Source organism: Anarrhichthys ocellatus, unplaced genomic scaffold (assembly GCF_004355925.1).
Source record: "Anarrhichthys ocellatus isolate YVR2014 unplaced genomic scaffold, GSC_Weel_1.0 scaffold18, whole genome shotgun sequence".
Lineage (NCBI taxonomy): Eukaryota > Metazoa > Chordata > Actinopteri > Perciformes > Anarhichadidae > Anarrhichthys > Anarrhichthys ocellatus.
The window spans coordinates 4,685,546-4,709,349 of NW_022280048.1; the positions used below are offsets into that span (position 1 = coordinate 4,685,546).

A 23,804-nucleotide genomic window follows, 5' to 3' on the forward strand; every position below is an offset into this window, starting at 1 on the left:
AGGATTAAATCAGTGGTCCCCAACTGTTTTGGTTTGTGACCCTCTCAGATGTTTCATTTAATAATTGTTTATTTATCACAAAAAAAGAGAAAAAAGTCCAAAAAGTCAATCAAATTAGAGAACTTTATTTTTTCTTCTTTCGAACCCTCATTAATTATCACACGAACCCTCAAATTTATCTTGTGACCCTTCTGAGGGGTCTGACCTCTAGTTCGGGAACCACAGGACTAAACTATGAAACTGTTTATAAAGTTATTAAAGCTAGCTCCACCTCGACCAACTACAAGTAGTAAAATTCTGCATGCTTATGACTTGGTGCATTAACAATCTGATGATGCAATAACATATCACTGACAGCGCCCATTGTTCTGCAGAATTAAGCTGCCAGTATACTCGTCAGAACTGCTTGTCAGATGGTCAAATAGCTTTGGGCGCCCCTACCACACACCACCTCTTTCCAAAATCCGTTTAACACATTAACTTTTGATACTTATAGTACATTTTGCTGATAATACTTTGACCAATGTATGGCTGCAGGATCTTTACTTGTAATGGAATAAGTTTTCATGTTGTACTGGTACTTTTACTGAAGGTAGGGATCAGAGTACTGCTTCTTCCACCACTGTCGAGTGTTGTTTTGACTGTGGTGATTTATAAGGCTGTAGTTTGTGTGTACTTTGATTTGTTGCACTGCGTTCTATTATATTGTCAGAAAAAGAAAGAGTTAATATTCAGATTAATTATACATCTAAATAGGGTAACATTGGTGAGTTTTTTAACCATGTGTTTTGGTTATTTGGCTATAGACCTAATCGTGAAAGACAGAGTATTCATTCATTGAAGATGTGAAATTAAGACAACAAGGAGTTTTACAGCATCATAAATGAGCAACATTTATTTCCACTTTTTGTACATTAAACGTGCATATCAATAAAACTAAAATTGATCATATAAATACCTTTGCTGTAATACTGTTACAATAAATATGGCTCTACAGATTCTAGGTTAAATAAAAAACAAACTTCAATATCAACTACTGTGCGACACAAGGAGACACTTTTAAGGAAATACTCTACACGTCTTTTCTTTTAGCACATTGTTTCATCCCAGATGATGGACCTGTTCGGTGATTGTGCAATCTAGTTACTCTTCCTAGACTCATTTGACCCTTTGCTCTCTGCTGTGCTTTTACTAAACTGAATTTGAAAAATGTTCACATGTGTCAGCGTGACAGATACGAAAACTGATGTCCATCTCATATCCGTACTCAGGCTGCACTTGTGCAAACAATGACGAAATAGTGCCATGCCTTTCGCCAATTTGTGCTGGAGAGCAGAGGTGCACGCACACACACACACACACACACACACACACACACCATACACATACCTTACACATACCTTACACACACGCAAAGAATTCTATATATGCTCAAATAATTTATACTTCACAGACAATTTTAAGATTTATGTTGTAAAAAAAAATGCGTTTTTAACCCTGGCTATGTCAAACATGATACTGATTGAAAAAGCTTTGTGGGAAAGGGGACCTGGCAGTGAAGAGATTATGATACAGCTGTGATTCACATGTACAGGAACACATCAACACATCAACAGCCATATCAAAATATTACATACAGTACTTTAAAATAGATTACCAAGAAACTCTTAATAAGATCACGTGCAAAAGTAAACAAACCTACTCTTTCACAAAACTCCCACGCACAATGTTCATCGTTTACATGATATACAATGAATAATTAATGTATAGATAGAGTAATAAATATCAACACACAAATATATCACTTCAGCCTCAGTAATGGCTTTCATTTTATGTAAATATCAGTATAACGTCATCCCATGCACTTTTAACTTTCCATTTAATAACACAATTAGAAATATACTGCTCTATTCTTGTGCTTTCTTAACACTTAAAAACCCAAGTGATAGAAGGTTTGATGCGATTTATGCCGATAGCAGTGGTTAGATAAATGTTCAGTGGAACATAGCAGTTCAAAAAAAGGAAGAAAAGTCAAGAAAAGGTTTCTTTTCAGTGGCTAAAGCTATACTTCACAGCATAGTGGGTGGCAGCAAAGTTCCAAAGTCCAAAGATTCAAAGTCAATCAAATATTGCGCGGTATCAATAATAACTAATGATACAAATAGTTATAAACCTTTGTGGAAATAGACAAAAACAGAGAAAAAACACGTTCAATAGACTGTAAAAACAAGGAGAGGAGCCGTGTCTGTGTGTCTCCCTCTGTCTCAGAAGCTAGGCAGATGGCAGTAAGCCTCCAGGGAGGACAGCAGGATGTAGATGAACCAGAGGGAGAGGAACATGAAGAAGGTGAGGAGCTTGGGTGTCCGTGGGCCCCCAAGCTCTCCGCCTGCCACGCTGGGACGCCGGCGGTAGAGCAGCACCATGACACACACCAGCGCCATGGAGGTGAAGACGGTGACGGAAAAGGCCAGGGAGCCTGGGTCCACCTTGAACACCTCTCCTTTGCTCTTCCAGTAAACGGCAGCGATGGTCCACGCCACCCCGATGCCCAGGAACACATTCACTGCATTGCTGCCCGTCACGTTGCCGATGGAGGCGTCAGCGTATTGGTCCTGTATGGCAGCCACTTTACTTGCAAATGTGTCTGTGAAAGAAAGAGAGATATGAATTAAGCATAAAGAAAGAAATAGAAAACAGTAATTTGTTTTCAAATCAGCCTCCTGGTGGACATTAGCGGTGTGCACAGACTCTGACAGGGACCCTCCCTTAAACCCTCAACTACCAGGAACTTTGGACAAATATTACAGGTATTATGAAATGAAATAACTCATGGGGCACAAAGTGAGTCAGTTCATTTAAAATAAGCCAAGAGATATGGAGCATAAAACTTTATCTTTGTGGTAGAAAATTGGTATGCGATAGTGTGGTAGAGAGAGAGATACTGTAACTAACCTGCAAACTTGAAGGAGTGTGTGGGGCTAACTGAGCTGTCAACGACTAATTTTCATATTCTTATTTGTGCCTCGCTGTGGCAGTGTTTAGTGCAATGGGGATACAATTAGGCAGCACAGAGAGACTAACAAGTGAAACAGGCTTTATCTTTGTTTACAACTTGTTAATGTTCAAGACAGGGGCTCAGGAGAGAATTACTCTGACATCACAGGCGGATTTAGAGGCTCCACAAGTTTTCCCAGGCAGCTGCTTCTACTGCCCGCACAAACCCCAAGAGGAAACCCAGGACAAGTCTACCGTTAGAGCTGTTGGAAACCACAGACGCCCACCTGGAACAGAGGTGCCTAGGGCCACGAACACCACAGCGGTGACTGAATCTTTGAGACCCACGGTGCAGCCGAAATGACAGGCCAAGTCCCCGGTCACAGCCGTCAGAGCGCCGATGAGGGAAATGGACACGATGAAACAGGCCCAGCCGTTCCAGTACTCAGTGGGTGGGACAAAAGCGAAGAGGACTTTCCAGAAAACTGTCAGGAAGTGCATAATGTAATCAAAGCAGGAGGGCAAACGTTCCTCCCCGCTCTCTTCCTCGTCATCATCACCTGAGAAAGAATAGATGCGTGAAGGCCTGCAAAATACGTACCAAGACCTGCTGCGTCTGCCTTCTCTTTTGACAGACTATCTGAAGACCGTATCCTGCAGTGTAGAGGACTGAATCATGGTATGTATCATCTCATCTAGCTGTGACATCACATCTCAGTTCATGAATTAATATTGAATCATAAAACAGTAAATAGGTCCAGTTAATGCTACAATCAAGCTTAGATAGCACCCCCACCACATTTAAGACATTTGACGAATGTGTGGGAGCTAACCCTTTCAAATCATTACATTAAATCTGTAAATATAGCTACGACTACGAGTGATTGAGACATACATATAGGCAGGAAGCATGCTTATATACAAGCATATATATATATATATATAGAGAGAGAGAGAGTATGCTTCCTGCCTATATATGCCTATGTTGTGAAAATATGAGTGACCTCAGAATGCAACCGAGAGAAAGGAGGGTATTAACAGAATGACACTGATCTGGTGTCTACTGTACGCTTTTAGCCTAAATGCTGTGTGCGCTAGTGCAGACCTAAAAGGTTCACAAAGTGAATGGCTTTTGAAAGGGCAAAAATAAAAAGGGTTCACCATACCACATTCATAATACATAAATACTTCAGAGCTATTAATTGTCCAGGCAGAGCTTGGACAAGTTTAGTTTTTATGTTGAGCCACACAAGGAATTCTCCACATCATGCATTTTTAATAAAATGTCTGGGTTAAAAGGGAGTAGCAAATAAGTGCCTAATTGCTAAAATATATTAAAACAGGCTCTGTTTTTGTAATCTCTTTCATTCATTATCCAGTAAATTAAGCCTTTCTTTAAATTCCACCAAACTGGAGCCTTTGGGAATTTATTAAACAAGTATCTGAAAGAGACATCACCACAGTGAGGCCTTTAAGTAGCAGCTGGTGGACCGGATCCAGCCTGCAGACTCAATCTTCCACAGGTCCGGTCTCACAGGGATGAACAGAGGAGACATTTCACAAAGCTGTGACTCACCTGCACTGACAGTGACAGCACTAACAAACTGCTCCCTCCAGCTGCTGCTTCCCACCACCAGAGCCAGGTTCGTCTTCTTAATCAGCTTGTCTACTGTGCTCTGTAGACGGCCACGAGGACAAAGAAAGCAAAAGGACAGGTTGTTAGTAGCCATCTCTTTACAGTCACGCAGTATACAGTATCAATATAATCTTAATCTTAACTGTCATATGAGACTAGGGACGCTGATGTGGTAAATTAAGCTGCAATTCACCAAGTCACTCTTCCCACTCTGGTGCACAGTGAGTCACCAAAAGAGATGCAGGGGAGCAAGAAACTCCACTATCCCCCAGGAAAAAGGTACATCGCCAGCATAAAGCTGCTTTACACCAGTGCAGAAAGTAGAGCCGTTAGTATCAACACATGAAACTGGAGCCTCTAAGTATAAGTGCAATATCATGTTACAGCTTGAATCTGGTCTTAAAGGGGAACACCACCAATTTTATACATGAAGATCAGTTTACTTTTTCAAGATGACTACTCAAAAACTGTTGGAAAATGGCTGTGAGAGGAGCTTTTTAAAGTCTGAGAAAATGACCCTAAAAATGTCATGGTGGTGTCATCCCAGGGGACGGCCGTGGTGGAAGGCCTTATATGTTTTTGGGTTCTCCGTGCATCTGTCCATTTGTCCGGACATATGTACAATTGTCGTGAACTCAATATCTCAGGAACGCCGAGAGGAAATTTCTTCAAATTCTTCATAAAGGATGAACTGATTAGAATTTGCTGAGCAAATGTCATTCAGAGGCCATAACTCAAGACATCATATGCTAATTATGACAATTTTGCCCAAATGTCTAATAGGATAAAATGATGAAGTGATGACATTTTGGACAGACATGGATGTTAACTGCAACTTGACATACAACCATGAGGCGGTAACTCTTGTTTGAGTTTTTAAGTCAGGATATCTTGGGCTCTGCTGCATCAAGTTTGAGCATTTCTTTTTTAATCTGTCTCTTGCAAGAACCCCAAAACCTCTAACTTTATGGCAGTGCAATACAAAATTGAATGCTGCATTACGTTTAAAATGTTTCTTTTTTCTCAACTTATTTGACTATTCAAGCTGGATGAAATGATGAGTGACTGACTTTACTGCCAGAGCCATTAGTTACATGCATTTCATCAATTATTTATTACCCCTGCCAAGTTAGATGAAATACGAATACCTAACAGTCATACCCCAAATATTATGACATAACAGATATTGCTGTAAGAGTCAGAAATATCAGTGTTTTATGTTGGCACCACGCCCCAGCTCTAACTGTGTTGCAGTATGAAACACATGAACAAACTACTGAACAAGGTCAGCATGGACAGAAAAGAGAGGATAATTAATAGAGAGTTATGAGCTCCCAGTGTCTTCAAAATATTTTAATTGAAGGCTGTGACTGCCTCTCTGGTGTCCAAAGAACTGCTTTGATGGATATTCAGTCGGAGGAGAGAAGGCAAATCTTGTAAGAACAAACTAAATATTGGCATTCATCAGTCCATAGCAGCTTGTGAGAAGTATTGAAGTACGCAAACATCAGTGTGATAAGTGAGTAGGGCTCTGACGTAAATAAAAAGCTGTTTATTTTAAGTTACCTTGAATTCATAGGACTCCTCAATTACCACTTCCAGCTTAGTGTGCTCGCCCAGACAGGGGCAGCCCATCTTTGACACATCCTCCGATCCCGCTGCTGTCTTGTTATCATTGGTGTCTCCTGCGCGAGAGAAACAGGTGTGTAAATTATCAGCCAGTACTTCCCACATGGGGGATTTGCTACAATATGAGATACCGTAAAGCAAACCCGGTGTGGTTGGATGAGTTAAGCATACTCAGGATCAAATGTGACATTAGGATGAGTGTTGAGCATGTGCTGTGAATGGAACACATCGGTTATATTTCCAAGTTATATAACCGATGTATAACCAAGTTATATAACCGAACACATCGGTTATATTTCCAAGTACTGCCTGATTCATTTCAGGTAGTTCAACAAAAAAACATCTTACTATATTCCATTTTAGTTTGTGATCATTCCTAAAATGCTCTTTGTTTGTATGCATCCAAGAACTGATTATTTCGATGATGTGGCATTGTTGACTTCATTTTTTGAGGATCTTATGGTGGGCATGGGCATGCTACTAATACAATCAATATCACAAAGTTGATGGAAAAAACTTTAATTTAAGACAGATCCCTTCATGTCAATACTCAAATGACAAATTACCAAATCTGAAATAAATTGTGTTTCTATTTTCTTTTGCAATGTTGTCAGCCATTACAATACCTTTACAAAATAGGATTAATGTGCAACTGTGTAAGGCATTTAAAAAAAAATGAACCCATTATGAATAACTCCTTTGTGCCTTATAGCTCTAACTTTGATCAAACTACTTGAACCCGAGCTGTTTCACAGAGCAACAATTAAACCTTGAGTACTGCAGCATAAAGCGTGGCTATGAAATGCACCAAAGGGACTAAAGAGATCACACCTTAGAGTTTCCCCAGAGTCAAGAGGAATTTGCATCAATGAATATAAACTGCTCTAGCCCAAGAATTAAAATTTAATATAAATGACAGGGGACGTGAAATAATGTTTAGTCCAGCCATAAAAATGATGAGGAAAATCCCTCTGCTGCTGTAGCATGCAGCTGTGTGCTCAGCTCACCGTGTCTCTGTCCCACATCCAGCAGGATGGGCTCCTCCAACACAATAGTGAAAGTCTTGTTCTTCTCGTACTCCTCGTCATCAATGACCTTCACATTCAGCATCTTCCTGAAAGCAGAGGGGGGTCAAGGAACAAGGAAAGGATGGAGCCAAACAGAGATGCGGGATTGAGTTAATTAGCATTATTTAGGAAATATCAGCAGCATTTAATATGCGTTAACCCACAGTTTGCAGTTGTTACTGAAATAAAAAATCTAAAAAATATTCCACGCATCTATTAAGAGTAGTTTCTAATGCTAAGGCCGTGCTTTTGTACGTATACAGACTGTGTAAACTGCCTACACAATGAATTGTGAAATATAGATGTTAGCCAAGAAGATGGAAGCTGGAGATTTGTTACAAATTAAGAAATATCCTGTAGTACAGAACACTCTGTAAAACATGAATATAGATACAGTATATATGTATATATATATATTTCCCAGCACCCCACAAGAGGGCGGACTCCTTCTACACCATTAATTCCATTAGAGCAAAAGAGAACCATAGCGAGATAGCTCACACCCCTCCCCACACACTTCAAGCTATAAGTCATCGGAAATTGGATTATTATCTTGTTCTCAGTGGAAATCAAGCACCAGCGATGTAGGAATCCATGCAGGTTTCAGGCAAACTCTTAAGACATATTTAGAAATACAGCTTTTTTTACTGTTAAATCTGAGTGCTACGTGAAAACACGTGAGGATGTGGTGTCAAACTGTGGCCGACATATTTGCCTCAGCCCGCTTCATTCTCCCACACTGTCACAGTGAGTCTTTCTCTCCCTCTCCCTCCATCTCCCTAATGATATGTGGGTGGCTGTCTATTTCTGTCTACTCATGTACACTCAGAATTCGACAACACGCTGGTAGAGCCTTTTGCTTGCGGAAGAGAAGAAGTTTATTTTAAACACGAGTGATACGTCATCTGCAGTCTGATGTCAAGGAAAGTCATGCCAGTGGGAGCAAAGGGAATCGCAGTACAGCCTAAAGTCCTTACAATGGAAAAGAAAAATAGTTTATCTTTTGAACAAGATGTTATTTCAAGTGCGATATGTACAGGGACACAGTAAGTTTACTTTAAAGCCTCGTGGAAAGGCCTTCAAATAAAGTGTGGATCAGTTGCTATGGACTGTATTCACACAGCAGCCGTTTTTATATAAGTCTACATACCACTTTAGGCAGATCCTGTTTGTCTTTAAGTGTATGAAGATATAACAGGCAGGAATCAAACAATCATTAACACTTCGCAGACCTCTCGCTAAAATACAAGAAATGAAAGGCTGTCAAAAAGCAGCAGGGAAGTTGGTTCACATACTGCATTAGGATGATTAGGTGGCAATTTAAATCTCAACCTATGCCAGAGTCTAATAGCAGGGTTTATAATAACACAAAAAGTGAACAAAAGGACTGCATTCAGTTTGGATTTTTGGTAAGTTCTGTATCAATTCTGAATGTGCCAGAACTCTAGACCCGCTACCACGCCGAATATAGCTCATGGAAAACCGGCAATCAAGAAACCAAACTAACTGAAAAAGTATTACATGTTAAAGTAATACAACCCAGTGGAGCTTTGTTAAAGTGTGTGGCTCCCATGTCTCTGAAGTAGGTTCAAATTAAAAATAAATATATGTTCACAGTGTAGAAAAAAGTTCAGATTTTGTAACTCTTCACCTTGTAAGATTTCCAGAAACTGACCGATGTATCGAGTTAGTAGCAAGTAGGCTAATAAACTTGTTAAAGGAACAGATCAACATTTTGGGAAATTTGCTTTCTTACTGACAGATGAGAAGTTCCGTACCAGTCTTGTGTCTTTACTCTAATATATAAAGCTGCAGTTGCAGTTTGTTAGCTTAGCATAAAGACTGTAAACTCTATGAAATTGCTCCATCTCGTGGTATCTCAGCAAGTTAGCGTATTTCCAAAAACATCTTTCTATCCTTTGGTGGTGGATGCTTGAGATGCTTCTTGTCCGACAGTCTTCCTTGGAGTTTGAAATGGTCAGTGTAAGAATCAGGTTAAAATGGTAAAGCTCATCCCAGTTCTGCTTCCTAAACCCCGTATCTCTGCATGTCGATGTGCGCTCTCATTACAACAGGCACAGTTGGAATCTATCTAGACTGTATTTAGAATCTATTACCTACTGCAAATCACATTTCACAGTTTATCATCTCGGTCCGCCTGTCGGATCCATACTTGGGATAGTTTCTAAAAAGCCATGTTGGGTAACATACCCTGCTATTGTATCTGTCACACACAACTGTGAAGGATGTCAGGACTGTGTTGTTTGAGCTCTGGAGTTCGATGTCTGTTTCACCTTAAACAAACAATCTGTACTGCATGTGTGGAAAGTCGGACTGGCTGTTTTTATGAATACCATACGAATGTAGAAGGCTCAGTGTTTATATCTTTGATTTTTTTTCTAGCAGTCTATTGACTGTGGAAATGTGGATATGTTTTGTTTGTGCATTAGGTCGCTGGATTGTCCTGAGCGGAGGGAAAACCAGCAGAGGCCCTATGGGGATATGGCTTTGCAGTTGAGACTTTCACCTCTGAAAAAAAAAGGACGGCAGCTGTGTGAACTTGTTTTGGGAGTTTCCCGCTCCTCCACATTGTGCGTCGGTTTGGTTAGGATGCTCCAGTTTCCTCCCACAGCCAAAAGACATATACAGAAAGTCATGAGGACTGGAGTCTCCAAACTGCCCACAGGTATAAGTGTGAGTGATTGTATGCCTCCATGTTCACCCTTGGAGAGTATCTCTGCTTTCTGCACTCTGCATGTTGGGGATAGTCCTCCTGAGAGCCTGACAAAAAGGACGCCAGTAGGGAGAATGAGTGAATGCAGAAATGCATGACAGTATTTCAAATGCCTACGACTGAACAGGTGCACTGCCATTCAGTTGAAGAATCATGGCTCAAACCAATATGTCAGCATGTGTCCTTGAGCAAGTTACTGGAACTCTACCAGCTCCAGAGAGACTGCATTGTAGCTGAATATGAACAGAAAGCAGAAATGTGTTTCTCATATCTGCAGTATTACATTGTCTCCACTTTAAAATGTTGTTGGGTTATTATGTACAGGATAATTATACAGAAACAAAAGGTTATTGACATTGATAATGATATACGACTCTTATCATAACTTGAACTTGCAAATATTTTGCGGCAACATAATTGAGAAGGGCTGCTGAATGATGTCTAAACTACTGAGCGAGGACAATTTCAACATATAACACAACAAGACTAAAGCTGCCAGCTATGTAATTCAGAACTGCAGAAATGTGCGGCCCCATATTTAAAAAATGTTTAATGCGTCTCCTCCTGCTCTATGACGGCCCGCTTTTAACTGCGTCTAGAGTGTAGCTTTTTCCAGAACTATAAACACTTTTGGGCTTGTTCAGACTGCCACCTCAAATCGGTTTTGTTTTTTTGGTATATCCAGATTATATCCAGTTTATAGACATTATAAAATATGGATGTAGTCTCTCTGATGTCACCAGGTTTCTGAAAAGCCTGTGTTGCCATCTTGGCAGTGACGACACAGCCTCACTCTACAAATAGGCAAAGAGGTGGATCATCTGGGAGCTGAAGCATACTGGTATGGCACCCACCTGTCGCCCAAAGTGGCGACACCCTCAATTAAGCCTAATCTTAAAGGAGCCATACACGACATGAGGATATTATTATATTTGCAAAGGTATAGTGGAGTAATTTCCACTTCAGCAAAGAATGACGTCACTTCACTCTCCTTATGTGTGTGTTATTATCCGAGCTTCTCCTTGGTGAGCGTGACCCGCTGGCTTGCTCACCGCCGCAACTCTGCACTCCTCTGATATGGCAGTTACAGATGATAACATGACCCTATACCCTGCCGCCGCTGCTCCACTTTTGTGTGTTTGTCAGGAAGTGCAGAACGATATTGATGCTGACTACATTAAGCGTGAGAAATAAAGAATATCAGGGTACTGATTTTCCTTTTCAGAAGTGATCTCCTCACATCTCTTTCATCTAAGCTTATATAACTGCCCCCGTTATCCACCTCAGCCTCAACTAGTGTGTAAGTGCCACACATTTTGAGGCGCTAACGAAAACAGATACAAGAGGAAGCTACACACACGCATCAAAGGATCTTTGCAGATCTTCCTCTAATCCATAAACACAGAATGTAAAACGGTTCAGCCTGTTTATTTTCGCTCAGAGGTTTGTGTCTGTATCATAATCTATTTACTGCAGTGCAGAATTTAGATGGTAAATTATTATTTAACTGCACGGCCGGATTTTAAACCGTTCCTCCTGGCTCCACGGCACAAGCTTAAAAACTAGCCTTCCTCCTCTTTCGCTCCTCTGCATGCTCAAACATCGACCGGGACTGGCATATGTACAGAAAGACACACAAAGCAAGATGCACTGTAACACACACACACACACACACACACTCACACACACACACACACACACACACACACACACAGAGCTGCCTGGAGGCCTGCTGCCGAGTGTCAGCTCTTTGTCCTGAACGCCCAGGGAAACACTTGGGTGAGAAAAGCCAGCTTTGTTTGAAGGATGAACTTTGGCAGCCTGCTGAGCAGTGAGATATGGGAAGATATACATTGAACACGGAGCATTGGCAAGCTTTTCTGCATAAATACATGCATGGATATTAAAAGCCAAAATCCTTTAAATGTTATGCGGTTTCACCTGCATCTTTTAACAGGACTGGCGGAACGCTCCGAATTAAACAACCTCATGAAATATTCAGTGCGACTTGGGGATCTGAGAAGCATTAAGCAGGAACAAAATGTGATAGTGTACAAGACTTAGGTCCTTGAAAATCTGTTCAACAGGGGAACTTTGGCTCAATTGATAAATACACTGATGAATATCTTTATGTGGCAAATAGAGATGTATGCTGCCTTTCTTTCTCTAACCTTCTTAGGTATTTAGATTCAAAATACAGCTGGCTAAAAAGATAAGTAAGCTGCTGTGATTTAACCCGACTGGACCGGGCAATTCTGACTCAAGCTCTGAGCCAGACCTTTTTACCTATGATCAGAGTGCCCCTGCATTCGCCTTTAAGTCCTTGTTTGTTATTCAGAGGAGCGCAGGGGCAGTGGAGAAAAGCTTTGGCATTTCCCCGTCGCTTTTGGGTTTTCTTTTCATCCATTTTCCCAGAGCAAACTGTCCTGCTCTGCTGGATCCTGCTCTCCACAGCTCTCCTGCTGCATGGCGGCTGTCGAGAGAAGCATGACTCCAGATAATATGAAGTGTGCAGATGCTTGTGTCACTGTCAGCTTGCTACAGTTAGATGAACAGATACTTGGCTCTGTAGGTGAGGATTTTGTCTAATGCTCAGTCTCCATTTGAATGCAGATACAGGCTGCCAGCTTCTAATTTTCATGCTATGCACTACTGTCTCATTAACTACAGCTTCTGTTGCCGCCTGCGCTGCGTGGAGAACGTTTGGGACTCCTTTAACCCCTCTTCACTCTCTTTAATTGCTTTTGATGCTCAAGAAGCTCTTTTTAGTTCCCCTTTGGAGCGACATTTTGTTTGATGTGGGTTTGAAGTGGATTCAGCGCACAGGCATACACTCTTAAAAAGACACACAGAAAAATGCACAAAAAGCAAGCAAACATGCAGATACATGTGCACAAGCAAACTGACAAACACACAGACACATATATAATAACATCTCACCTTTTTTGCGAGGCCAAACATACAAATAGAGAGATCTGCATTCTCTTTGACACAGCGTATTCACCTGCCTTTCCTCCCACTCAGCCGACCTACACAATACACCTACACACGAGCCCTGAAATGCTCCTCACACAGACGGAATCATCTGACACATTTCATTCCTTTGTTTTGTCCTTTGGCATGCTGGAAAAGATTTTCATGTGATGAGCTTGATACAGTTCAGTTCTTTTTTAACTAAAAACAAAAAAAAAAACACTGCTGCAGATAATTGCCAGCTCCTTTGCTCATCACATCATAAAACACAAGTGTACTCGTCATGCTGCCAAACCCTCCACACAACGTTGAAGAGAAAAGCTGGAACAACATCACACCTTCACCTCTCTCTGTACTCTTCCTCCCTGCTCTTTTTATATGCTTCTCTGCTGGTGCATCCACGAATCCTTTTGTTGAAAATGTCACACAGGTCTCCTTGCATACACTTGTTTCAGTAGCTGCTAGACCCTCATCCCCTCCTCTCTGTTGTGCATTCACCTGCCTGATACTCTTTCCTCTGCTCTGTCGCTAACATGTACTTCCTTTGTTTTCTGCAGTGGAGTTTTTATTTCTCATCAGAATGAAATGCACAGAAATCCTGTGTTAATTCATTCATTGAAGGCTGCTTCTATGCTTCTTCTTCTTCTTCTTCTTCTTCTTCTTCTTCTTCATTTCCTTTTTTTCCCTTTTACATCATCTCAATTGTTTCATTATCTGTCTCACAATTATATCCTCTTATCCTCCCACGTCCTTGCTCTGAAAGATCTAAACTTCTCAGAGCCAACATATCTATGACTCATAAAAATAGTCCTTTTATCCTTTACCAGAATAGATCATTTACAGTAATCTAGCAGGACTGTTTAACATGTCAACATGGGGGCTGTGATGTTTGATAAAGTGATGAGAAGCAGCAACAAGTCATCACATCAAAGAAGAAAAGGAACAATTGTCACTCACATGGTCTCATCGTTCTGAAACTCTAGCTTGCCGGACACCTCATCGTAGTCCTCCCCGGCCTTGGCGGTGCCCTCGGCGGTGTGGTAGGGCACCGCCACCTTTCCCCTCGCCCCGGAAGTTCGGTGAACCTTCACCTGCATGTTGCCGATGCTCTCGCTGACCCTCATGGACTTGCTCTCGAACGTAAAAATACCAGCGTGGTCGTCGTCATAGATGGTAACCGTGGCGGTGGGAGCGCTGCCCAGGGCTGCCTTTGGAGGAACATGGGAGGTGCCCACCATGCTGTTGCTGGAGGTGATGGAGCTTGGCTCCAGGAGGGAGACCTCAGCCCGGTGCGCGATACGTGGATTACTCAGACGCACGTAGAAGTGCTCATCCTCTTCAAAAATATCATCATCAATAACGCCAACAGTGAACTCTTTTGTTGTCTCACCAGGCTTGAAGACCAAAGTGCCCTCAGCAAACTCGTAGTCTGAGCCGGCATTGGCAGTCGCATCCTCGGTACGGTAGTCCACCTGAGTGGCACAAGCAAAGAAGAACGTTTAATGGAGTTTTAATAAAATGCTGAATTATTAATATATCTTATGCCTCAAGCAATTGAATTTGATTGTAAATCGAGCATGAGCTTTTACAATCATTACTTCTTATTACCTTCACAGTGCAGCCACTTTCTCCTCCATGCCGGGTCACTGACAGCTTCAGTGAGCCACAGTTCTCAAAGCACTGGTAGTGAGAGGTTTCAAACTGCAGGTAGATGGTGTTGGGATCTTCCTCTTGCCCAGTGGCCTCATGACAGCTCACCACCTTCCTGGCCTGGTCAGCGGCGTGCTTTTTCAAGATGTTCCCGGCTCCGATCATCATACGCGTGGCTTGAATGCGATAGAAGGCCCGGCTCTTCTGTTGATGGACCAGCACTTGGTAGTTGGCCATCTCAATCAGCTGCTCCATGTCCTTCTCCGGGTGCCTTTGTTTTAAGTCTTTTAGATTGCGAGCCATATCCCGTCGGGCCTCATCCTCTTGAACTTGCTCCGCACTCATCCCTCCACCTTCCTCCACCCCTTCCAGCATTCCATCCAGAGCCTCTTTGGGGTCAGTGTGGGAGTTCACACCCGGGCCGTCCATCTCCAAGTCCATTTTAGTGAACATGGCATCTCCCTCGGACTCAATGATAATGCCACGGGTCTTGTCGGCACGATACCGCTTGTGGACGTACTTGTAGAAAAGCAGGCGCCGGTCTGCAATCCAGGCTTGCAGCACACAGAGAGGGAAGAAGAGGAAGGTGAGGACGGCCTCCCAAACCTCCACCTCTCCGGGGGAGACCACAGAGAGAATGAGATACAGCCAGATGTAGGCGAACACGCTCCAGGCAGCAGTGACAAAAAACACCCGCAGGTGCTTTACCTTGCGAGTTTCATTTTCTGGCACCACATAGACACAGATAGCGATGATAATAAACATGTTGAATGCAGCGCTGCCCACAATCGTGCTGGGACCCAGAGATCCAGCCTCGAAATTATGACCGACAACTTCAATGACGGAAAGCAGGATCTCTGGCGCAGATGAGCCCAGCGCCATCAGAGTCAGGTTAGATACGGTCTCATTCCAGATGCGGACAGTAGTTGTCGTTGTCTCACCGTTGGGCTTCTTAATCGTGATCTCCTTTTCCTGAGAAGTGATTACTTCGATAGAAGACATGAAGCGGTCTGCGATAATGGACATGCCCAGGAACATGTATATTAGGGCTGCAAAGTAAACAATGGCGCGTGCCACCTTGTCACCCACCGCAGGGTTTTGGGGGTTCCACATGGGCAGCACCACGCCCTCGGAGCAGTTATCAGTACTGGAGCAGTTGCCTGGTGTGCTGTCAGTGTCTTCATGGCTGGTGCTGCCCTGGGAGAAATGAGTGACTCCTGGGAGCAGGACCAGCAGAAAGGAGATAAACATACATGGCGTGAAAGTGGGAGTGAAATTCAGGATACTCTTGTGCAGAGACATTGCAGCGTGATGATGCTTGCAGTCTTCTGATGCCGGAGTTCAATCCACGTCACATGTGAAGGTCTATCCAAATGTCTGAAAGACAGAAGAGTAAGATATTTGCGTGTAGGATGAGATCGTCACATTCTCTGCGTCAGATGTTCACCACTCAGGGTTATATTCCTTCTATAACCTGGACAAGCATATAACATCACAGAAGTACTTTAGCAGTACTCTTTTGCATGCAAATGACGTGGGATCCAACAGTTTCATCGGTTCGAGTTTGGAAAGCCAGAAATATTGGCACCTACTAATCATTGAGTCATTGGTATTGAACTACCCTGTCCAACACCCACACACATAATGTGGTCATTCGGTGCTAAGCAGCGGTAGAAATGTTACCCTCTGCACCTGTAGTATTGAGGGAAAAAGTGACTCAGTCCACCATGTATTGTCAAGTTAGAGGGGATTCTAAAAATAATCTTCACTGACAGCATAACAAGGAAAGAGCAGTTGTTCTTAGGCAGCATCCCATACCTACCGATAAAGATATTATAAGATTATTCAAAAAAGAAACAATCCTGATCTCTGATGGAATTTCAGCATGCCTCTCAACTCTACTCTGCAATATATTGTTTAATGCAAACATTTTAGTCAACACCCTTTTTTTTTTTACATTTTGCACAAGCCATTTAAACTATGTCAGGGGACAACTTAAAATAATTTCACAGTGGTTTTCTTGGCAGCACAGTGGCCATAAACAGCCTGAGTGAACAATTCAGGGAGTACTGCATCAATGCTCAATGCAGGATTAACATGTGCATCGATGTGAACAGAGGAAAGGAGAGGGGAAAAAAAGCCCAGGAATGTAATCTGGTGCTTCCTAATTAAAATGTTAAGACCATCTCCATCTCAAAAATAGGTTGCCTACCTACAGCAGAAGAGATTTGACAATGCCTTATGTACAGCACATGCTCTCATCGACGTGCAGCAGAGAGTAGACCTGCATAACTAGAGTGCACGTTTTCCATCAAGGCAACATTTCAGGGTGAAGCAGCGCAGCACAGATGTAGTAATTAAGTTGTCTTTTTGTTTGTTTGTTGCCTTATAAATAAAAGATAAACAAATAATGTTTGTGCAACAACAGAATTATGTTACAACTCAACACATGTCTGCTGATCAGACAGAGTGAAACATCAGCTTATTCAGCACCATGGACAGCGACTCACACAACAATCAGGAGCAACACAGCGAAACAAGAAACACATGATCCTCAGTCTAGTTTACAAAGAATGTTTCCTAATTATTTAACAAAGGCATTTCAGAAAGCCCTGGATACTGGCAATATACCATTAGAGGCAAGAGTACAAGATTGTGTACTTTCATCATTGATTCCTTCCTATAACACAATATAACACTGCTTTCCTCTGGCACACAACCCTGCACAAATTTTGAGTGGGTGACGTTTCTATGGTAAAAGCAAGCTCGCCTAACTGGTCGTTATACAGGAATAAAACAGCACAATAGGAACAAAAGGTGTCTACATTTTTTTTCTTCCGTCCTATTGGTGCCATACACAGATCATTAATATGCATTCCTCTCTGAAATCACCAGGTACCAACAAGCTAACAATGTCCAGAAACATAGAGATACTCTGTCTTGTTTCCCTGAAGAATCCAGGATTTATTAGTCAACGCAACTGCCAAGCGCACAGTTTTTCCTCCTTACATTGATAATTTGAGTCTCACCAAAGACATTAGATTCCAAGCTGGATCTCCACCAGTACAGAACTACAATTATCTGCAGATATTCAACATTCATTTATTGATTAACCACCTCAGTGCAAGATGTATACCACTGAAACGCCCAGCAAGATGCCACTCTTCCATTTCATTAAGTTTCTCATTTAACCTTTAAAAATTCCCAAATTATCCAAATCCGAAAAAAAGCCCCTGACCCAATTAAAATGATGATGATTTGATCCTCAAACATGTTCCTGTTTGCTAAGCAGAGGTCTCAGGTTGGCAAGTAAACACTTGTACATAATGAGTCACACTTTGATGCCAGCACTCGTTTTGTGAGAGATGGTGTTTTTTTTTTTTTTTTCGTCAAATGGTGGCAGTCTCAATTTGTAATGAGACTCCTGATAAATGCCATTTCTACTATCTGGGGAATGAAAAGTCATGAAAAAACAAACAGAAAGAAAATGAAGCAGAAGCAATGTGTAAACGAACAAAAAAAGCAAAGTGACTGTTAGCAGACAACATGAATTGAACATAATCAATTAACAGAAAGCTAAGCAAAAAATATATAAAACATGTAGCCTACCATTGATTTGCATGAAGCCACTGCATGAGGTTTAGGGCTGAGCATAGTGGAGACAACCCAAGGTGTTCATGCAGAAATATATTTAATGTTTCTATGTCTCCTATTTTTAATATTCTAAGAACTGCATTACTCACCTGCCTACAGTTGTCAGTGAGTCAGCTCAGTGTGGAAGTTGTGGCCTCAGGAGATGCACTTATCTTTCATATCGCTCTGTGGAAAGACAGGTTATCTTGAATTAACAAATTGTAGAGAGACTTTTATAATCACCATGAAAACTAGCCTGAAAGGATTCCACATTAGAGAGTTTTAAGAAGCTTATTAAAAGCCAGATATGTGGGCCAGTAGATTTAGCAAGTAGAAACACAAATTGTAACAGACAATTCAAAATGTTCAATTACAGATGGGTTCTGAAACGACTAGATTATAGGACACTACAGACGCAGGAAAAAAAACCGATTATCCCGTCCGTGCGCTGTAGCTACATGAGGGACACATAAGACTGGTCCATTTGGTGCGCACAGCAGTGTCCCAGAGATACTCACCGAAAGCCCCGAATCTCATCTGGACCCTGGTCTCAGCGTGGCTACCCTGCACCAGTTCTACAGAGGAAGATACCCCGTGTGCCATACACACAGCAGGCTGGTGTAATGGTGTTGGCTTGTTGCGCTGGTGTCTTTGACGCGTTGCTTTCCACGGTGCTTCTTCGCTATTTTTTCTTCTGACAGGTACCCTACCTCAGCAAACTTAACACTGCCGGATTAGTTGCTTTTATCAAATCCCCCTCGCTCCTGCGCGGCGACACCTTCCGCGAACCTAAGTCATTTTTTCAAAAACCACAATACGTTTTCAGTTTGATCCTGTCCAGGCTAACGTTACGTGCAATTGTTGATGCGTAACATAATCAATTGAAATGACTGACTCTATCCTCATTCGTCCCGCTTGTATCAGTCAGAAATTCTTCCAAACAGTCAATTTATAAAAGGCTTTCAAGGATGTTCTTTCCTCGGAAAAATAAACTGAGTGAAAAAAAATTCCCTTGCTTTTCTGTCTGAGCTGGAGAACGCAAAGAAACCAAACAGGACTGCACATGAGAGTAGGCGTGAATGAATGGTGAAGGATTGAGAGGACGCAAACACAGTACACGGAACAGGACAAGATGGATATCAAGCAGAGGGATGGTGGCAGACAAGAAAGAAGAGTGTGGTGTTATGCAAATGGTGGTCTTGTCTTACTCTTCTTGCGGTGGGCAGCATTGGCACAAGAAACGATGAGCGAGAAGGAAGAGCAGTAACACTGCAGAAACAGGGGAGGAGACGGCTGGTCCTCCTGACTGCGCATCAGGAGTCCAGAATGAATGACCATTTCACTCCTGAATTGTCATTATTTGCTCATTTTCGTGATCAGCCGTCATAGCAGAGAAGTCTCCTGTGAGTTAAAAGCTAAATATCTGATATTCAGAAATCCCAGATGTTGCTGCTTTAGGTCTGTTGTGTGTTGGAGGTTTTTGTTATACTATGAGTGGTTATACACAGAGACTTGGTAGAGAGAAAAAAAACACATAATCTGAATTTACCCTGACTTCTTGATACATACCATACAACTGGTATAATAACTGGATCTATCATTTAGGGGAAAACAAATACAACTAAACTTGACTTTAAAGAAAAGAGAGAGAAGGAGAGAATAAGGAGGCTTAATAGCATTCATGTTTATTACACACCAGCAAAACAAGATGACTGCGTGTGTGAGACAACTTTGCCATTCTGATCCTTACCACTGGCGGGGTAAAGTAATATGTAAAGTTTGGCCTTTTGGTGGTGCCAGAGAAAAAAACAACACCAATTTAAAACGTAAAGGTCAGTCTACGGATCATATGGAGGCTATAAAGTCAGTTAACAGTATAAAGTCTGACAAAACAACCCAGATGATGTCATTGTGATGTCATCGAGGTTATCCTGATTTTGGGTGCTTTCGTCAACACGAACTGAGGCTCTACACTAAAATAAGAGCGCTGTTTGAAGAAACAGAGCGATCTATATCTCTATGAGTTAACGAACGGGTAAGGTCAAATGGATGAAAAAGCGTCTCTACGCAAGAGCTTGTTGTCAGTGTGGATGACAGTGATTATGATGAGACATGAGACTCTAATAATATGCCTGTGAATAGTCAGAAAACACAGGCTATAACTGGTTAGCAATTAGTGAAAATGTAACCTAGTTGGCGTTGCTTAATATTTTGAGTGCTATGGGAGCTCGGAGTGACTTTAAGAACACAGCCTTAGACTTCTAAAACTGTGACAGCAACAATACTGTGATAGTCTAGGCATGAAGTCCAATAGTCCAATAGGTGCAATTGAGTTGCATTATGGGAATTGTAGACTTCAGTGTTTTTGGAGTTTGGGGCTAAAAGTCAGGATTTCGTTACCTTTGCTGCACAGATGTTGACCATTCTTTTTCAAATGTATATTTATTTTATGAGTCCGTTAACTTTATGGAAATGCAATTCTAAATCTCTGGATCACCTTTTAATGAATGCTAAACCTTTATTAATCTATTCTGTACTGGCTCCTTAGAATTCTAACAGCTAAAAGTCTAAAGGTATTTGAACATTCATATTTACAATTAGGGCTGTATCAGATTTTCACCACACCAATATTGTGACCAAAATAATTCACAATACCAATATCATGGCAATATCTTGCCAATCAATAATTAGAAAAAAAATGATAACGCTATTGTTCAAATCCATCTTTAACTTTGTTTATTGTGTGTTTTGTCACATTCTGGCAGATGAATTACACTCAAAATACAGGTGTAGGGAGGGGAAGAGAGAATCTGTATCCATAAGTATACAATGGCAAGATTTAAGAAGACACAATAATATCAAATGTGTATTATTAACATAATATCAATATTTAATTTCTCAAATACCACGGTTATCCTCAATTCGGGTATATTGCGACACCCCTACTAACAATTAGCTTGCATGCATTTAGTAAATGACATGTAGCATATTATGCTCACATGCTCTGTTTAAAGTCCTTTCAAAGTACATGTTCAGTCATTCACTGAAATATTAGAAAAGTGGCAATTTGGACCCGATGGTGATTACCGCCATCATTAGCATAAATCCACTAGGTACTATGAATGTCTGTATAGCATCCACCAGTTGTTGACTTAGAAAACCGCTGACTGACACTACAAAAGTGTCATCCTTGGAGCTACACCGCTAGCAAAGCTAAAAGTATAGCTTTCATTTGAATAGAATTAATTTAGTTTTTATTGGTGGATGATTGCCTGCAATAATCGAATAGAGGCTGCGGATTACCCACCTGAAGCCATGATTATGGCAAACCTGGGAGAGAAATAAAAGAGATTAGACTGAGATCTGGAGGACAGAAAACGCCGGGGGAGGGGAAACACCCCAAACAGCATGAGGAGGTGCAGCACACTGGAATCTTCTTTCCTGCAAAGAGGACTCGGTTTAAAATCACACAATGAAGCGTGGAAATGTTTGTACTGTTACCCGTGTAGATGCTTAAAGCTACTCAATGGGTGCAGATTCTGATGTAAGGTTATGAGAGGAGGAGGTGCTGCTCAGTGTAACCCATGATACTGATAGGTGCTTCCCTAGATGCAAACAAACGATCACATTCTCCAATGTGTTCAAATTAGCAGATATGTCCATCACAGGCAAGTCAGCTCCAACAATGTCACTATCCATCTTTCATATTTCACTGACACTGTCATTCTGCACCGTGGACACGACCGCAGACCTCCTTTAACACTGAGAGAGACACGTTAAAGGGAAAAGAAAAAGGTTACGGTTTGGTGACATTGTCGGTCATATCTAAACTCAATGCTATATTTATTATTCAGGTCGTAGTTAGAGTTGTACTGAATTACATTATTTGTGAAGTGGCTCAAATTTTTTGTCTTCTAAACTTGCATTCATGAGGGGTGCAGAATCACACAATCTGCAGCAGCATCAACAAAAACTTGTCGTGTGGGTTTCTGTGAGTGAAATAGAAAGTTGGAGGCCATTCACCCTCTGTAACTTAGGTGCTTAGATGCTGAGGAACATAATTCTGGATTCGGCTATTACTGCACTTTACAACTTATGGGACATAATGATAGCTATTAAACTGTTTGATCTAGGAAGTTGACTTACCTCAAAATAAATCTAAAGGTGTTTCCCTATGACTTCTCCTCAGAGTGTTTGCTATCTTATCTTTGCTATTTTCTCAACTTATCTTTCTCTTAAGACACTATTTTATAAGAATCTGAACGCCAGAATTTGTGGAAGCATGCCCTTCCAAAATATCTCTCCGTGGGTAAAACTTTGCCAGAAAGTACTGCTTGGTCAGGTGGTGTTATGTTGACCTTGATCGCAGACCTTTTGTGTAAGTAAGTAAGACAATGAAATGAGGATTTATGAGAAGTTAAAGCACACATTTCAGAATCTTAGAGAATGAACTCAGAGATATAACTCCACAAGTGTCAATGGCAACAGGTGGCTGGACGACAACACAGCCCTTTTTAATTTTCCCCTCACAGATACAGTATTTCTGTATGACAGAAGTGTATCCTTATTGCAAAGAAAATCCTCAAATTGCTCATAACTTTAAAAAATGTAAATGCGGATATCTGTTGTTATCCTCTTTGACAACGTGTCAAACTGTTTCGCCTTTCAATTTCTTTGTTTTCTTAATTGGGCGACTGCGGCTCAGTGGTAGAGCAGGGTCGTCCATGCTCCGCTAGACCATGTCAATGTGTCCTTGGGCAAGACGCTGAACACCAAATTGCTCCTGCAGGCTGTTCCTGCGGTGTATGAATGGGTATGAATGATCAGATAGTTCTGTCGGGGCAGGTGGCCCCTTGCATGGTTGCCTCTTTCCATCAGTGTATGAATGGGTGTGAATGATGACATGTAGTGTTAAAGCGCTTTGAGTGGTTGGAAGATGAGAAAAGTGCTATAAACGTACAGTCCATTTGCCATTTACCATTTTAATATGTATTAGATTGGTAACAGCGCCCATCTGGTGGGATGGAAACTTCAGTATCTGTGAAAACGAAGCGGTGCCATATTTTTGTCAGGCGTAGTGAGGTTCACTGTTGTTTAGAGAGGGACATCTACTGGAATATATTTAGTTAAACGCACATAACACATTGTTATAATATACATGTGAATTCATCCAGACTCAGTGTAGTTTTCATGCTTTATTATCTGATTATCATCAGAACTAATGATACCTTTTGCCAAAGAGAAATGATCGCTAAACAGCAGCTAACCTCTATAAAAACACGGAGACGTCTTCTAGCATTATCTAAACCAATTATCCTCAATCACTGGTACACAGGGCCCATAGAGCGCCATCTAGTTGGCATTAAGTTACAAAAGGTGGAGAACCCCTGATCCTGACAGTATTGAGAGAGCACAACACATTTCATTTTTGCTTAAAGGCTGAAAAGCAACCTTCCCGGATTTGTTTTTGTTGCTATAGTAACCATTC

General features: G+C 41.5%; 1 protein-coding gene across 4 annotated transcripts; it reads right to left on the reverse strand.

Moving 5' to 3' along the window:
- Positions 1-867: 867 nt before the first annotated feature.
- Positions 868-19,603, reverse strand: slc8a4a (solute carrier family 8 member 4a). 4 transcript variants are annotated; one of them, XM_031857243.1, is made up of 10 exons: positions 19,525-19,603; positions 18,835-19,105; positions 18,427-18,502; positions 14,642-16,060; positions 13,991-14,505; positions 7,267-7,373; positions 6,197-6,315; positions 4,571-4,670; positions 3,282-3,554; positions 868-2,644 (listed from the first exon to the last, which is right to left on the reverse strand). In XM_031857243.1, the coding sequence occupies exons 4-10, from the start codon at positions 15,983-15,985 to the stop codon at positions 2,265-2,267; spliced, it is 2,838 nt and encodes a 945-aa protein (XP_031713103.1). In that variant the 5' UTR covers positions 15,986-16,060; positions 18,427-18,502; positions 18,835-19,105; positions 19,525-19,603; the 3' UTR covers positions 868-2,264. The 4 variants fall into 4 exon arrangements, with proteins under 4 accessions (XP_031713103.1, XP_031713102.1, XP_031713105.1 ...); XM_031857242.1 differs by lacking the exon at positions 19,525-19,603 and adding an exon at positions 19,212-19,518; XM_031857245.1 differs by lacking the exons at positions 18,427-18,502; positions 18,835-19,105; positions 19,525-19,603 and having other exon boundaries at positions 14,642-15,799; positions 15,886-15,969.
- Positions 19,604-23,804: the final 4,201 nt, after the last annotated feature.

Bases quoted from the DNA above. Each gene is read 5' to 3' on its own strand.
- slc8a4a (XM_031857243.1), bottom strand. From the start codon at position 15,985: ATGTCTCTGCACAAGAGTATCCTGAATTTCACTCCCACTTTCACGCCA. The intron at 3,555-4,570 runs GTGAGTCACAGC...ATTCTTTCTCAG, and splicing joins TGCTGTCACTGTCAGTGCAG to GTGATGATGACGAGGAAGAG. The intron at 2,645-3,281 runs GTGGGCGTCTGT...TTTCTTTCACAG, and splicing joins CCTAGGCACCTCTGTTCCAG to ACACATTTGCAAGTAAAGTG.